Below are 17,302 nucleotides of genomic sequence, written 5' to 3'. Positions count from 1 at the left end.
GCTCCCCGCATAGCAGGGAGCCCAATGTGGGACTCGATCCCAGGACCCTGGGATCATGACCTGAGCCGAAGGCAGTCGCTCAACTGACTGGGCCACCCAGGCGCCCCTAAGATTTTGTTTTTTAGAGCAGTTTTAGGTTTACAACAAAATTGAGAGGGAGGTACAGAGATTTTCCATATAACCCCTGCCCCCACACATGCATAGCCTTCCATTAATCAACATCACTCATTAGAGTGGGACATTTTTTACTAAGGGTGAACCTATCCAAAGTCCATAGTTTACCTTAGGGTTCACTCTTGGTTTTGTACATTCTGTGGGTTTGGACAAATGTATAATGACATATATCCATCATTATAATATCATACAGAGTATTTTTCACTGCCCTAAAAATCCCCTGTGCTCTACCTATTCATGTTCCCCTTGCACCTTTCCCCTAACAAGAGCCACTGATCTTGTTACTGTCTCCATAGTTTTGCCTCTTCCAGAATGGTACATGGTTGGAATCATACAGTATGTAGTTATTTAAGATTGGCTTCTTGCACTTAGTAATATGCATTTGAGGTTCCTCCATGTCTTTTCATGGCTTGATAGCTCATTTATTTTTAGTCCTGAATAATATTCCATTGTCAGGATGTACCACAGCTTTTTTATCCATTCATCTGCCAACAGGCATCTTGGTTGCTTCCAGGTTTTGGCAGTTATGAATAAACATAAACACGCTGCTGTAAACTCCATGTGTGGTTTTTGTATAGACCTAAGTATTCAGCTCCTTTCAGTAAATACCAAAGAGTGCAGTTGCTGGATCATATGGTAAGAGTATGATTAGTTTTGCAAGATACCAGCAAACTGTCTTCCAAAGTGGCCGCACCATTTTGCATTCCCACCAGCAATGTATGAGGATTATTGTTCCTCACATCCTTGTCAGCATTTGGTGTTGTCAGTTTTGGCCATTCTAATAGATGTGTAGTGGTATCTCATTGCTGTTTTAATTTGCATTTTTCTGATGACAGCTGATGTGGAACATCTTTTCATATGCTTACTTGCCATCTGTATGTGTTCTTTGGTGAGGTGTCTGTTAAGGACTTTGGCCCATTTTTTAAATCAGGTTTATTTTCTTATTGTTGAGTTTCAGGGGTTCTTTGTGTATTTAACAGTCCTTTATCAGATGTGTCTATTGTAAATATTTTCTCCCAGTCTGTGGTTTGTCTTCTAATTCTTTTGGTACTATCTTTTGCAGAACAGAAGTTCTCAATTTTTTAAAAGATTTATTTACTTATGGGGGGGAGGGGCAGAGAGAAACTTAAGCAGACTCTGCACAGAGCTGGTCACCAGGTTTGATCTTACAACCCTGAGATCATGACCTGAACTGAAGCCAAGAGTTGGGTGCTCAATTGACTGCACCACCCAGGTGCCCCCGGACATTTCTCATCTTAATGAAGTCTACTTTGTCAGTTATTTCTTTCATAAATTGTGTCTTTGGTTTGTATCTAAGAAGGCATCACCACACCCAAGTTCAACCAGGTTTTCTTCTATGTTATCTTAGGAGTTTCATAGTTTTGTATTTTACATTTAGGTCTACAATATATTTTGAGTTAATTTTTGTTAAAGGTGTAAGGTCTGTGTTTAGTTTCACTTTTTGCATGTGATTGTCCAATTCTTCTAGCACCATTTGTTGAAGAAACTCTTTGCTTCATTTATTGCCTTCATTCCTTTGTCAAAGATTAGTTGGCTGTATTTATGAGGGTCTGAAATAGGCTCTTTATTCGGTTTTATTGATCTGTTTGTCTGTTCTTTTGACATTACCACACTGTTTTGATTACTATAGCTTTATAGAAAGTCTTGAAGTCCGGTATCACCAGTCCTCCAAAGTGGTTCTTTTCTTTCAAATTGTGATGGCTAATCTCAGTCTTTTGCCTTCCATATAAACTTGAGAATCAGTTTGTTGACATCCATAAAATAACTTGCTGAGATTTGGATTGGGATTGCATTGAATCTATAGATCAAATTGAGAAGAATGGATATCTTGATAATGTTAGTTTCCCTATCCATGAACATGAAATATCTCTCCATTTATTTAGTTCTTTTTAAAATTTTGTTCATCAGAGTTTTACAGTTTTCCTCATAAAGATCTTTTATATATTTTGTTGGATTTATACCTAGGTATTTCATTTTGGGGGGGTGCTAATGTAAATGATACTCTGTTTTTAATTTAAAATTCCACTTGCTCATTGATAGTATATAGAAAAGCAATTGACTTTTGTATATTAATCTTGTATCCTTCAACCTTACTTTAATCTATTTGTTCAAGGAGGGTTTTTTGATTCTTAACAATTTCCTATATAGATGATCATGTCATCTGCAAAGATATTTTTGTTTTCCTTTCTAATCTGTATACCTTTGGTATCCTTTTCTTGTCTTGTTGCATTCTTCTAGACGATATTGATGAGTGGTGAGAGGGACATCCTTGCTTTATACCTGATCTTAAAGGGAAAGCTTCAAGTTTCTCACCATTAAGTATAATGTTAGCTATAGGTTTTTTACAGATAGACTTTATCAAGTTGAGAAGATTCCCTTCTATTTCTAGTTTACTGAGAGTTTTTATCATGAAAGGGGGATTTCATCAAGTGCTTTTTTTGATAGGATCTGTGATTTTTCTTTTTTAGTCTTCTGATGTGATGGATTATGTTAATTAATTTTTGAGTGTTGAACAAGCTTTGCATACCTAGGATAAATTCCACTTGGTCATGGTTTAAATTCTTTTTATATTTTTTTAGATTTGATTTGCTAATATTTTATTGAGGATTTTTGCATCTTTTTTTTTTTTTTAAGATTTTATTTATTTGACAGACACAGCAAGAGAGGGAACACAAGCAGGGGGAGTCGGAGAGGGAGAAGCAGGCTTCCCGCCGAGCAGGGAGCCTGATGCGCGGGGCTCAATCCCAGGACCCTGGGATCATGACCTGAGCCGAAGGCAGACGCTTAACGACCTAGCCACCCAGGCACCTGAGGATTTTTGCATCTTATGTTCATGAGAGATACTGGTGTGTGGTTTTCTTTTCTTCTAATGTCTTTGTTTGGTTTTGGTATTAGGATAATGTTGGCCTCATAGAATGAGCTAGGCAGTATTTCCTCTGCTTCTGTCTTTTGAAGGAAATTGTAGAGAATTAGTATAGTTTTTTTCTTTTTTCTTTTTTTTAAGTTTTTTTTTTTTTTTTTTAAGTAATCTCTACCCCCCAGTGAGATCGCTACCCTGAGATCAAGAGTCACATACTCCACCAACTGAGCCAGCATGTGCCCTGGTTCAATTTTTTTCTTAAATGTTTGGTAGTATTTACCAATAAACCCTCTGAGCCTGGTGCTTTTTGTTTTGGAAGGTTATTAATTATTGATTCTTGAATAGATACAGGCATTCATTCCTTTTTAATGCTGAGTTGTAGTCCATTGTGTGAATATCTCTGTGCAGTTGTTCTAATATAAACTGGCTCCTCTTCTTCCTGGTGAGAAGTCAGTGACCATTCATATTATTGTTTTCCTCTATGTATTATGTCATTTTTTTCCTATGGCTTCTTTCTTTCTTTCTTTTTTTATTTTTTTAAAGATTTTATTTATTTATTTGACAGAGAGAGATAGCGAGAGCAGGAACACAAGCAGGGGGAGTGGGAGGGGGAGAAGCAGGCTTCCCGCCGAGCAGGGAGCCCGATGTGGGACTCGATCCCAGGACCCTGGGATCATGACCTGAGCCGAAGGCAGACGCTTAACGACTGAGCCACCCAGGTGCCCTCCTATGGCTTCTTTCAAGATTTTCTGTCTTTAGTTTTCATTAGTGTGACTTTGATCAGCCCAGGTGTGATTTTCTTCATTTTTTTCCTGTTTAGGGTTTTCTGAGTTTTTAATCTGTAAAGTTATGTCTTTCATTAAATTGTGTGAAATTTTCTGACATAATTTGTATATATTTTTTCTGTCCCATTTCCTCCTTTCTTTCTGGGACTCTGCTTTCACATGTTAGTCCCTTTGATATTGTCCTATAGCTCATGGAGGCTCTGTTCATTTCTTCACTATCTTTTTTATACTGTTCCTCATACTGGGTAACTTCTCTTGATGTATCTTCAAGTTCACTTATTCTCTCTTGTATCATTTCCATTCTCTTAAGCCCATGCAATGAATTTCGTAATTCCAGTATTATACTTTTCAGTTCTGTCATTTCAATTTATTTCTCTTTTATAGTTCCTGTTTCTGCTGAAAATTCTTATTTGTGCACTCCTTGAGAACATATTTTTTATGTCCTTTTGCATAGTTAAAGTAGATGCTTTAAAATCCTTACCTGCTGATTCCAGCATCTTGGTGACCTTGAAGTTCTTGTTCATTGAGTTTCTTTTTTTGTTGACCAGGATGTGGAATCAGAAGGATTATCCTAAGAAACAAGCATGAAAGGTACACACTATCTATTTACATGAAGTTATAGGATAGACAAACATTTAGTGAGAGAAAGTAGATCAATGATTGTCAGTGGCTCAGGGTAGAGGGAAGAGATTGATTGCCATATAGTAAATATTCAGGCTTTGCAAACCATAAGTTTCTGCCGCAACTACTCAACTCGGTTGTTGTAACAATGAAAGCAGCCATGAACAATATGTAAATAAAATGAGCATGACTGTGTTCCCTAGAAAATGTTACTTATAAAAATAGGTGGCAGCCTAAATTTGACTCACAGGCCATAGTTTGCCACCCCCTGCTCTTGACTGTGGATCATGTTTCCTGTTTCTTTGTATATGGGTAATTTATGCTTGAATCCTGACTATTATGAATATCGTAGAGACTCTGGATTTTGTTCTATTTCTCCAAAAGTCTTGGTTTTTTTAAAAAAAAAATTGTCATATTGGGCTTAAACATCATACCCTTATTTGATGGTCAGCAGCTGTGGTCTCTGTTAAGTTTGTTTAGCTATAACTGGATTCCTTAGAATCTCTTCTGTGCATGTGTGGTTCAGGGATCATCCAGATATTTGGGCAGGTTTGTATTCAGAATGGGGGGCTCCTCATCTGTAACTGTTTTCTTTTTAGGGTTTCCTACTCATTTTCCAGTTGTTATGGTAGTTTGCAGTTTTGTCCTTTAGTTTTCAAGCATGTAAGCCTGCAAGGTTTCTATCTGTTTTAGCCATCAGCACAGTTGGCTAGGGTTTGCCCTTAGGCAAATAACTGTAAAAAAGAGGAAACGACAGTGATACCCACTTCTTCCAGTTGTCAGATTGCCTCCAGTTTATGCCTGGTTCTTGTTTGCTGTTTAATGCCTTCAGATAGGTGCTCTTTTACATTTTGTTTAGAATTTATAGTTTTTGACCTGTAAGATGTTGGTCTGTTAGGAGCAACTCTGTCCTTACTAGAAGTGGAACCTCTGCAGATTTAATTTGTAGGATAATTCTGCCCACATTAGGTTAGATAGGCTAAAGTATAGATCAGCTGGTGTCAGGAAGACAGTTTCAGCCAGACAAAATGAAGGCCTGATTTAATTGGCAAAGGAATGGAAAGGGGGGGTATTCTGAGGTAGGATTGATAAGATTTGTTGACTCTTACAGAGAGAGGAGGTGTAATGACAACGAGATGTCTGAGATACAGAAATGGTGACTATAGGAAGGGGAACGGGGCAGTGGCTTGGGGGTGGGGGTTGCAGATTCTTTTCTTTTTAACTGCAATTTATGGAGGTTATATGATAAAACTCATGGAGGTTATATGATTAAATGCACCCATTTTATTTATTTGTTTGTTTGTTTATTTTAAATTCACTCATTTTAATTGATGTATACAGTCATGGAATCCCCACCAGAATCATGATATACAATATTTCCACTACCCCAAAAAGTTCCTTCATGATTCTTTGGAGTCCATTGCCTCCCCTCCCCTGAGCCACTGGCAACCACTGATCTACTTTCTCTCACTATAGTTTTGCCTTTTCTAGGACTTCATGTAAATAGAATCATACAATATATATAGCCTTTTGGTCTGTTTCTTATTTAGGATAAAGCTTTTGTGATTCATCCATGTTGTTGCATGTATCAATAGTTTATTCCTTTTTATTGCTGAGTAGTATTCCATTATAAAATTATACCAAATTTGTTTATGTATTAACTAGTTGATGGACAATTGGGTTGTTTCCTTTTTTTTCAATTTTTAAACTATGATAAATAAAGCTGCTCAGGTGTTTCTGTGGACATGTTTTCTTTTCTCTTGGGTAAATGCTTAGGAGTGGAATTGCTGGGCCATATATTTGCTTAACTTTATATGGAACTGCCAAACCATTTTCCAAGGTTGCTTTACTATTTTGCATTCCCACCAGCAAGTGTATAAGCATTCCAGTTACTCCATATCGTCACCAATACTTGGCATTACAAGTCTTTTTAGTTTTAGGCATTTAAAGAAGTGTTTAATAATATCTCATTGTGGTTTTAGTTTGCATTTCCCTCATGACTATTGATGTTGCACATCTTTTCATGTCCTTATCTGTCATTTTTCGTTTTTTTTGGTTAAGTATTCATTCAAGTATTTACCCATTTACAAAAAGCATGTCGTTTTCTTATTGAGTGTTCTTGATACAAGTTCTTTGATCAGATTTGCATTTTGCTGATGTTTTCTCCCTGTCTGTGACTTGCCTTTGCGTTTTGTAACGGTGCCTTAAGTTTGGTGAAGTCCAGCTTTCCTATTTACTAGTTTTTTCTTTTGTGGCTCATGGATTTTGTGTCCCAAGAACTCTTTGCCCAACCCAGACAAAAATCAATTTAATTAGAAGAATGACATTGTTTACCTTTTTGTAAGTCTCTTTTTAGTGGAAGAAGCTTAATTCTCTTATCTACTTCTACATGTAATCCATTGCGGTATGTGGTTTGATTTAAGTATGTGACGAAAATCTGGTCATAACACAGATTAGGTAGTTGAAAAAGTGAGGAGTTTTTTAAAAAGATTTTAAAAAATTTCTTGGAAGTTTTTATTTATTTGAGAGCAAGAGAGAGATTGCACTCAAGCCGGGGGATGGGGGGAGGGCTGAGAGAGAGGGAGAAGCAGACTCTTCGCTGAGCATGGAGCCCGATGCGGGGCTTGAACCCAGGACCCCAGAATCATGACCTGAACCCGAAGTCAGACGCTTAACTGACTGAGCCACCCAGGTACCCCTAATAGCCTTTTTAAAATAATTGTGGATATTCTTTTTTTATAGTACCCCAAAATTGGACTGGTTATAATTTCTTAAAGGTTAGTTGAGTCAATTGGCTTAAGTTACACTTTAAGTGGATCTTTTAATTGTGTTCTATCAGGGAAGACAAACTTTTCCTTCTGCCCTACTGGGTTTAATGTCTGAGGCCTGCAATTAAACTGACAAAAGGGAGATTAACAGGAAAGCAGTTTCTCTCTGCACCTTGTATGCATGTGGGAGAGTTCAGTGATGAGTAACTCAGAAGGGTGGTTGGAATTTGGGGCTTACCTGCCATGTTAATAGGTGGAAGGAGCAAGGAGAAAAGCACTTAAGGGAAAGCAAATGACTTCTTAGGAGGGTGGGGAGAAAGGGCACTTTACGGGGCTTTTTGGAAAGATAAATGGCTTTTCAGGAGAACAAACAGATTAAAAAGTTTGTGATAATATTTGTCTATACAGGTATGAGTGGTTTTTCTCTCTCTTTCAGAACCATAAAACTCCCCTGGAGAAGGGATTTAGGGTAGTTGTTATTCACATTCTCTCTCCTGGGAGTAGATCTGCTCTGAAGAGGAATTTATGACATCCTTATTTCCCAGAAGTTGCTGCTTTTTAGGCAGATAAGGGAAGCTCCCAGAAGGCTTTTTTCTGCATCTGTTGAACCTCAGATGTCTTCAGCTTAAAAATCATCTTTATGCCAACTCTGCGGTTCCAAATGGGTTTCACAGTGGATTTGGTAACAAACACAGTGCATTGATAATTTGGAAAATACTGGTTTAGAGTTACTCAGACCTAAGTGTTGACAGGTTTTATTATATAGCATTTAAGGGATCTCGTTTGTTTATGTCACTGTTGACCTCATCAGAAGAGTCTTTAAGTAGTGGGGATCCTTCAAGCTCTCGGTGGCTTGTATAGATTTTCCAAAATTCTAATTTTTGCTTGAAAGCTCAAAATTGGTTTTGGGTGATAAATACTGTCAGTTGTTTTCTTTGCAATAGCAAGAGTACTTCATTCATTTTCAAGAACCTAACTGCCAAATACTCAAGTTCAAATTACCGTAGTTTGTCTCTCAATTGTTCTTTTAACTAAAAATGGTGTTTCATGAAAAAAAGAGGCTAGTTCAACTCACAACTCAAATGGTCTCACAAGTGCTTTTCCATGAGACAACCGTATACTTGGGCATGTAGCATTTTATCAAACAGAATATTTTGAAAATGTGTAGTTAGAGGTCGGGATTTAATAAAATTATTACTTTTGTGGCTTCTTCATAACATCCTTAACTAAAGCTTAAACCATGACAATAAAAGGTCATTCAGCTTAGATTATGGGAGCATCACTTGTGTTTGTTGCCAGGAATTCACAGACAGTATTATCTCTGATGCTTAGTTGGTGCTAGTACTAGATGAATAAAACCAAAATAGCCAGTCTAATTGCAGTTGTAGATTTGTCTGTTTGTGAAGTGAAATTACAGTTCTGCAGATGAGATCTTAACTCTCACTTCAAGTTCCTAGCAAAATCTTTAATTTGATGAGTTACTGTGTCGTTAAAAAGTGACATTGCTGTGATTTATTTTACTGACTTTTCGTCCAGCAGGCATGTAGCAATGTCAGCTGGACAAGTTTGTGCTTCTCCGGTTAATGCAGTACAGTAATTTCCCTGGGTAAGATGCTTCAGTGGCTTCTTCATTTCTGGTTTGAAAGGCTTTAACGATTTTTATGAATTTTAAAGACTTCATCACATCTGCATTTAAAATAGTTCTTTTTTCTTTAAATTCTGAATGATTGATCTCAAAATGTCACTATAACTTAACTGGCACAATATAATTAGAAAATGTTCTGTGGCTTAAGATACAGTAAAGTAAATTATGAACATCTATAAAGTCAAGGGAAAGCTGGCTTTTGTCATACTTTGGTTTCTTATTTATAATTTTGCCCAGTTTCTTTGGAGTAGATTCTTTCTTTCCATGAGTCACAAAACTGTAGGCCCCTGCATCTTTTTTAGGATCTTTTAGATGTATACATTGCAGCTATGGGTTGAGAAAGTGAGTCTTCTACTCTCCCTTTTTTGAGCCAATGATTCATTTTTCAATGTAAGAGGAAAATACAAATAAGTTTTCTTGTATTTTAGAAAAAAAATGTTAAATTCTAAAGTAATACGTTTTATTTTTTTTAAGATTTTATTTATTTATTTATTTATTTATTTATTTATTTATTTATTTATTTAAGAGAGACAGAGTGAGCATGAGTGGGGGGAGCAGCAGAGGGAGAGGGAGAAGCAGACTCCCTGCTCAGCAGGGAGCCTGACATGGGGCTCGATCCCAGGACGCTGAGATCATGACCGAAGGCAGATGCTTAACTGACTGAGCCACCTAGGCACCCTTAAAGTAATACATTTTAGATTTAACTTAAAAACAGAGAAAATTTTCAAAAATTAAAAAGAAATATTACAAAAACAAATTAACAGAAAGTACTTGTTTCTGCCCAGATGCCTGGAGAACTTAAAAATTACGGTGATTATTTATTAGACAATGATGAGATTATAGAGATTATAGCAAGTATAACTGAAGATAGCTAGTAAAAGCACAACAGAGGTTCTGAGAAGGAAAAAAAATTGAGAGCTTAAATTATGCCCTAAACCTACTACTTTAGAACGTGCTAGAAAACATGAGAATACAGAAGCATATATTCCATTAGCCATCAGTGACAATACCATCATGTGTCATGGTAGCCTCAGGAAAATCCATTGTAAATTTGCAAGAGGATGGGAGTGACAGAGGCAAGTAACTTTAGTGTCATTATGAAATTAGTTTTTGCTTCATAGACCAGGGCCTCTAAGGGTTTTGGGGACTGTGGACTGTGTTTTGCAAACTGCTGTTCTAGGTGACTTCTTCCATACTTAGGGCTCCACTGCTGTCTTTATGGTTGTGACACTCGTCTGTATCCCCAGCCCAGACTATATCCCTGAGCCTTAGACTCGTGTGTCCACTGCCTGCAACTTTCTGGACCTCCCTCAGCTGAGTGCTCTCTTACTCTTTGGCCTTTGCCCATGCTGTCTATTCTGCCCAGAGTTTCCTTGTTCCCGTCATTTACCTGGCAAACTATTAGACTGTGAGTTTCTTGGGGCAGGACCTGGGCATCTTTATATCCCTAGGTTTTAGCACAGTGCCTAGCACACTATGCTGCTCAGTAGATGTTGTTGAATTAAATTGAATCAAGGAAGAATTCCAGCCTCATAAACAATAAATTTGCAAATCCACCCTGGGGTAAAGTTTTCTGCTTATGTCTGATGTCATGCATTCTATATTGGTTTGTATCAGTGTTAGTTTTGGAGTAAAGGATTTTATAACCTCTACTCCTATATATTAACTTACTCAACAGTTTCTGTTTTGTTTCCTTTTGCCTTGCCTAGAGTATAATATATTCTGAAAGGAGGGTATTTGGGCTGAGGACACAAACATTTTAATTTTTAGCTTTGTCTCTGACCGTGGAGAGTGTTTCACCAGAAACTTACCAGCTTCTGTCCATTAAAATCATCTGAATTCCACCACGCCTTGTGGAAAATTCATATACATAAATTTAGTTTCTCTGAAGGAAGATGTTCTACTGTCCAAATGAGAGAACTAACATTTACTAAGTTCTTCCTATATGCCAGAGACTATTCTGTGTGTTTTACATACATTAACTCATTTAATATGCATAACAGCTCTTTGGAAGGTAGACTCTTTTGTTATCCCCATTTTATATTAGGAAAATGAGGCACAGAAAGGTTAAGTAACTTGCCAGAGGTCATGTAGATAGTAATGGGGTCTAGATTTGAACTCAGAGCTTAGTTTGGCTCCAGAGGCCATGCTCTTAACTACTGTGAGTAGCTTCCTCTTAAATCTAGATACATTACTTTTATTGTTAATCTGTGTTAGTACACATGCACAGATGCTTATTATTAGTTACATTTGTCAATTAGTTGTATTAGTTATAATTGTCAAATTGAAAATAACCTAATAGCCAAATAGATACTAGTGTATGTGTACAATGGATGGTTATTTAAAAATCAAATTTTTGAAGAATACTTACTGCTATGGAAAAATACAATTGAAAAAGTAAGAGAAAGATCACAGTTTCTATTTGAAGGCACACATAATGGATTTATATGTGCTATATACATTCATCAGTATGCAAATATTTATTTTAAAAGACTGGAGGGGCGCCTGGGTGCCTCAGTTGGTTGAGCGACTGCCTTCGGCTCGGGTCATGATCCTGGAGTCCCGGGATCGAGTCCCGCATCGGCTCCCTGCTCGGCAGGGAGCCTGCTTCTCCCTCTGACCCTCCCCCCTCTCATGTGCTCTCTCTCTCTCATTCTCTCTCTCTCAAATAAATAAATAAAATCTTAAAAAAAAAAAAAACTGGAAAAAAAGTATAATAGTGATTCTTTGTATTACAATTGTGAGAAGTTAAATTAAAAAAAAAAAACTTTAAAAATAACATTTGTTGGACAGTTCCCCTAAATTTAAAAAATACTTTAAAAATAATATTTGTTGAATACTTCCTACATTAATAGGTCCCATATTAAATTCTTCATGGGTGTTTTCTCAGTAAATTCTTCCATCAGTCCCATGATGTAGGTAGTACTCATTTTTCAGATGAAGAATCCTAGAACAATTAAGTAACTTGTCTAGGGTCATACAGCTAATAAGTTGGAACCTCTATATGAGACTCTTTCTGTTTTGTATTTTCTAAACTTTTTATAATTTATATTATTTACATGATCCAAAACAAAATTAAATTTTAAAAAGTATGCAAAAATTGGGAACTACAAGTCAGACTTACACAGTCTGCTAGGATTTACTTATTTGAACCATTGATTCCCTAAACTAGCTATGCAAAATAACAGAAGTCTGGGACTTGGAAGAAATTAGACCGGGCATTTAAAAAGTTTAAATAGACTCACTGGTTTCTCTTCTATCAAGAATTTTTTTTGACCATCTACCATGGGGAGCTGATTATTTTTCTAGAGTGGGTTGCAGGTCTGATGCATATGTTATAGGCTAGTTAACATATGGTAAAGCTGAGCATTTTTTATTGTTTAAGAATTCTTTATTTTTGTTGTGCTTCCTAGTAGTTCCTTTTGTGTTGTTGGATCCCAGGGTGGATGTGGCCAGTGCCCAAAGGAGAAGATTAATGTGTGTGAATATGTGGAATGACCCCATGGACATGGTAGAAGGATTTTTTTTATAGAAATATATATCTATAGTTGACAAATGTATTTAATGAAAGTTAGAGATACTCAGTGACCATCTATAATCTTCAAGAATAACATCAATCACAGAAGGCAACTGTCATGTTTTTCTACAATTATCCCATTGTTGAGGAGTGACTAGTAAGCTAAATGGATCACTGATTGACCCCACAGCATATTTCACATGTTCTGATGGTAAGAGAATTCTGACTTCTCATGTGGTTTTTAACTTGAGGAATATGTGTCATAGCAGGAAAACACAGTTACCTATAAACCTTTGTCTAAAGAATTATTAGAGAATTCTTTTTTTAAAATTATTATGTTAATCACCATACATTACATCGTTAGTTTTTGAGGTAGTGTTCCATGATTCATTGTTTGCGTATAACACCCAGTGCTCCATGCAGAACGTGCCCTCTTTAATACCCATCACTCTTTTGACAGGAGGTTAGTTTGGGAGGGACAACACATAGCGGTTAAGAAAGAAAATGCCCACCTGATCATTTCTATTATATGAATAAACCTTGTCAGTAGAAGGGCAGACTCATGGTAATGAATCAGTGAATGAATGTGTGTGTGTTACTTTATCTATGAAAGAGGGAGCAGGGATACGTGAGTGCCTCAAACACAGACTTAAGTGGATCGCTCCCTTTCATCTATGTAAGGCTACCACTGAAAAACAGAAGAGGACTGAAGTTGTTTATTTTACTGAAGAAAAGTGGGAACCATTTTTCTTAAGATACAACTCTTCCCAACCTTTTCTTCTTCTTTTCGACTTCTTAAAATTCAGTGAAAACATTTCAACATTTTCATATTCTTTCCACTGATCTGGGTGATCCTTTGCTTTCCAGCCATAAAACTTGACTGCAATCCAGTGCCATGTAACGAGCTCCTCTTGCTGGCTCTGTTCTTTAGTCCTGAGTAGGGTGTTTGACTGTCCCACATTCTGCAAGACCCCTGGGAACAGACACACCAGGCGGTTGGTCACCCTGACCCTGACTGTGTATGTTACATTGTAAGGATGGGGCGGGGAGGGTGGCGTGAGAAGGGAGGATGCTGATGGAAAGGTGAATTCCTGAGGTGTGAAGAGAACAGTTTTTTCTTCAGAAGAATGTTTACTATGGCTAAGAAAACATGAAAATCAGTAAGCCAGTGTCTGTGTGCTGAGGAATGAATCAGGGCTTACTGCATTAGACCTGAGTATTAAATGGATCTCTGTGTTTGGTCCTGCATTCTTCATACCTATACTAAAGGACAAATGGGGATATAAGAGGAATACCATAATGATTCTGAGCCTTCCCTAAACATAGAACAGTCTGCTGTCAGTGGGTTTTGGTCCTAAGTACACTCTTTCCTGCTCTGGGAAACCTTATCTTAGCAAATGGAGAAGTGAACATTTTTACCTTTTTTCTTTTTAAGATTTATTTGAGAGAGCGAGTGAGCGAGCACAAGCAGGGAGAGCTGCAGAGGGAGAGGGAGAAACAGACTCCCTGCTGAGCAGGGAGCTTGACCAAGTGGGGCTCAATCCTGGGACCCCAGGACCATGACCTGAGCCAAAGGCAGACCCTCAACCAACTGAGCCATCCAGGCACCCCATATTTTTACTTTCAAATATAAGGCCTTTTTGCAGTTACAGACTACTTTAAACATTCTTCATCTAGATCTATATTAATACTTAGAGTAAAACTTCCTGTAACATATCTGCTAGATCAATTTCAGGTTTTACTTTTGCCTTGATGTCCCTTAGTGATCTTGTCTTTGTCCCCTTACTCTTGTTCTTGGTTTCTGACCTTACAGAGAAGTGTGGGAAATGGAACTGGATAGACTCAAGAATCAGGATGGTGAAATAAATCGGAACATTATGGAAGAGACAGAACGGGCCTGGAAGGCAGAGGTGAGAAGAGCTCTGTGTGGAAAGCCTTGATTTGGGGCTTCCAGATAGTATAACACTCTTTGGGTATAGTGTTATACCACTAAGCCATACAAGTATTGTACTTTATAGCCACTAAGCATTTGTTTTAACTAGCTGGGGGAAGCTTCATGTATGTAAAATTAATAAAGTGTGTGTGTGTGTGTGTGTGTGTGTGTGGTTTCCTTAGATCTTATCACTAGAGAGTCGGAAAGAGTTGCTGGTATTGAAACTAGAAGAAGCAGAAAAAGAGGCAGAACTGCACCTTACTTACCTCAAGTAAGTACCCTCCCATCCTAGAGTTTTAATGGTCCTGCAGTTTTGTGTTTTCTTGGTGATTTTTTTGGTTTGGTTTCGTTAGTTTTTTGAAACCCGAGGCCCACTAGTCTGGCACTTACTCTGTCTTCTCAGGAATTTCAGGGCCACCTCTGTCTGCACAGTAGCCATTGTTCAGTCATTTCTCTTCCCATATTTTATAGTTTTGTATTTTTTATTGTATTGGTTCCAACTGGATAAACAATATCTCTTATGGTGTCAAAGCATAACAAATATCTTTGGAGATTTGTTTCTCATAGAGTCATTTCTCCTCTTTCTGCCGTGGAATCTGGAGGACCCCTGTGACATTTCCAGGCGGACAAAAGCCCTCTTTCTGTGGTTGCTCCTCTTTCTCTAATAATTGGTTTAAAAGATGCCAGAGTGAGAGTGAAGCACACAGACCCCGGCCTCCTCCTATACCTGGTCTGACCTTTTCTCACCAGGACCGCTGACCAGCCACTGTCCTGCTATCTCAGAGAGTCAGGAGCTGGCCTTGCTCTAATTCTCTGAATTCCTGTTGATTTCTTGAAAGGTCAACCCCCCCAACACTAGAGACAGTTCGTTCCAAACAGGAGTGGGAAACAAGGCTGAATGGAGTTCGGATGATGAAAAAGAATGTTCGGGTAAGTGTTGTACTGTGTGATCTTTGAGTCAGGGTTCAGGCTGTGCTTAAACCTGTGGTGACCAGAGGGACCTTGTACATCGGCACTGAGGGGCTGCTCCACCCCTGCCTTTGCTCTCCTGATACTGGAAGGTGCTCTCTTTCTCAAGAGGCTTACTCAGCTCAGCAGAGAGGATGATCTGCTCCTTTCTCTCTTTTCTAGGACCAGTTTAACAGTCATATCCAGTTGGTGAGGAACGGAGCCAAGCTGAGCAGCCTTCCTCAAATCCCTACTCCTACTTTGCCTCCACCCCCATCAGAGGTGAGAGGGATGGAGTGGGGGAGTCTCCCTTTCTGTGCTGGTGGCACGGCCAGAGTCTTCTGCTTGCTCCTTTTATGAAGAGATTGGTTTTACTCCTGGTATTATTTATTATAACATTATTATTGGCCATTATTATTGTTGATCTTATTTGGCATAAGAATTGCTCACTGATTTCCGCTCCAGATTCGTAAACTTTCATTTTCTTCCTTTCTCTCTTGTCCTCCACCTCTCTCGCTCTACAGACAGACTTCATGCTTCAGGTGTTTCAGCCAAATCCCTCTCTGCCTCCTCGGATGCCCTTCTCCATTGGGCAGGTCACAGTGCCCATGGTTATGCCCAGCGCAGATCCCCGCTCCTTGTCTTTCCCAATCCTAAACCCTGCCCTTTCCCAGCCCAGCCAGCCTTCCCCGCCCCTTCCTGGCTCCCATGGGAGAAACAGCCCTGGCTTGGGTTCCCTCGTTGGCCCCCACGGTCCACACATGCCCCCTGCTGCCTCCATCCCGCCTCCCCCAGGCTTGGGCGGTGTTAAGGCTTCTGCTGAAACTCCCCGGCCCCAACCAGTAGACAAACTGGAGAAGATCCTGGAGAAGCTACTGACTCGCTTCCCACAATGCAATAAGTAAGTATCTTTCAGGACTAATTTAAAAGCAAAAAAAACGTGTCGGAGAAATATCTGTGGGTCAAAATAGGGGAAGTTTCCTGGAGATCTCTCACAAGGACGGCATAGAATCTCTCTCCCTCAACATGTGGCTGCTTAGGGCCCAGATGACCAACATTCTTCAGCAAATCAAGACCGCACGGACCACCATGGCAGGCCTGACCATGGAGGAACTGATGCAGTTGGTAGCGGCCCGCCTGGCCGAACACGAGCGGGTGGCAGCCAGTACCCAGGTGAGAGCTCAGACCTGCTCAGCTGTTGGGGAAGAGGCAGGTTTCAGAGGCACTGGGGGCGGCCCATAGCACTGCAGCCAGAGGTCTCTAGCCTGCTTTCTTCCTTTGCTGCACTGGGAAAGAAATGATTTATTTTTGTTATCTGCTCTGTCGCTCAGACTTTCTCTCCTTACTCTGACATTGTTTCTGCCCACAGCCCCTCGGTCGGATCCGGGCCTTGTTCCCTGCTCCGCTGACCCAAATCAGTACCCCAATGTTCTTGCCTTCTGCCCAAGTTTCGTATCCTGGAAGGTCTTCACATGTAAGGCTCTTTTTCTTTGAAAACTGGGTTGTGGAGAAGCTGGGGGGTGAGGAGGGAACAGGTTTACAGATGCAGTGCCGGAAGAAAAACTACCCTCTCGTCAGCTGGGTTGTTCGCAGCCCCAGCTGAGAAAATGCAGGTACTTCTGGCAAGAATCTGTATTTGAACTTTCTTTTGGTGTAAAACCTTTTGCGACATGGAAATAGGAGATGGCATCATGGGCACAAGAGGCGAGGAGACCCAGAGGTTCCTTACTCTTTGGCCATCCCTCCTCTGTCCTGCAGGCTCCAGCCACCTGTAAGCTGTGTCTAATGTGCCAGAAGCTTGTCCAGCCCAGTGAGCTGCATCCAATGGCGTGCACCCATGTGCTACACAAGGAGGTGGGTGCTACGGACCTTCTTCTTTCCACTCTGTTTTCGGAATTTTTCTGGAACGTGTTGCTGTGTATCAACTCATCATTAATATCTCAACGTGAGGTTTTCAGTAAGTTGTGGCTTAAACAATCAGCAGATTTCAGAATGCTGGCAGCTAGGATCTCCTAGCTTCCTTTTACCCC

At 39.3% G+C, this 17,302-nt stretch overlaps 1 protein-coding gene across 7 annotated transcripts in view; it reads left to right on the top strand.

The window, feature by feature from the left end:
• RNF214 (ring finger protein 214) overlaps positions 1–17,302 on the top strand; it is a 50,352-nt gene that overhangs the window by 24,406 nt on the left and 8,644 nt on the right. For 4 of the 7 annotated variants that reach the window (XM_064577394.1, XM_064577398.1, XM_064577396.1 and 1 more), the window contains 8 exons: positions 14,205–14,301; positions 14,507–14,595; positions 15,164–15,254; positions 15,456–15,554; positions 15,797–16,173; positions 16,313–16,445; positions 16,642–16,746; positions 17,031–17,229. In XM_064577394.1, the coding sequence (XP_064433464.1) occupies positions 14,205–14,301; positions 14,507–14,595; positions 15,164–15,254; positions 15,456–15,554; positions 15,797–16,173; positions 16,313–16,445; positions 16,642–16,746; positions 17,031–17,229 (1,190 nt within the window). The remainder of the gene's footprint in view (positions 1–14,204; positions 14,302–14,506; positions 14,596–15,163; positions 15,255–15,455; positions 15,555–15,796; positions 16,174–16,312; positions 16,446–16,641; positions 16,747–17,030; positions 17,230–17,302) is intronic. The other 3 variants (XM_064577399.1, XM_064577397.1, XM_064577395.1) reach the window with 1 other exon arrangement.

Source organism: Mirounga angustirostris, unplaced genomic scaffold (assembly GCF_029215605.1).
Source record: "Mirounga angustirostris isolate CCGP_5_RB_7025 unplaced genomic scaffold, mMirAng1.0.hap1 SCAF_13, whole genome shotgun sequence".
Lineage (NCBI taxonomy): Eukaryota > Metazoa > Chordata > Mammalia > Carnivora > Phocidae > Mirounga > Mirounga angustirostris.
The sequence above is the reverse complement of the archived record's forward strand: the minus strand, read 5'-3'. Positions and strand labels throughout refer to the sequence as shown.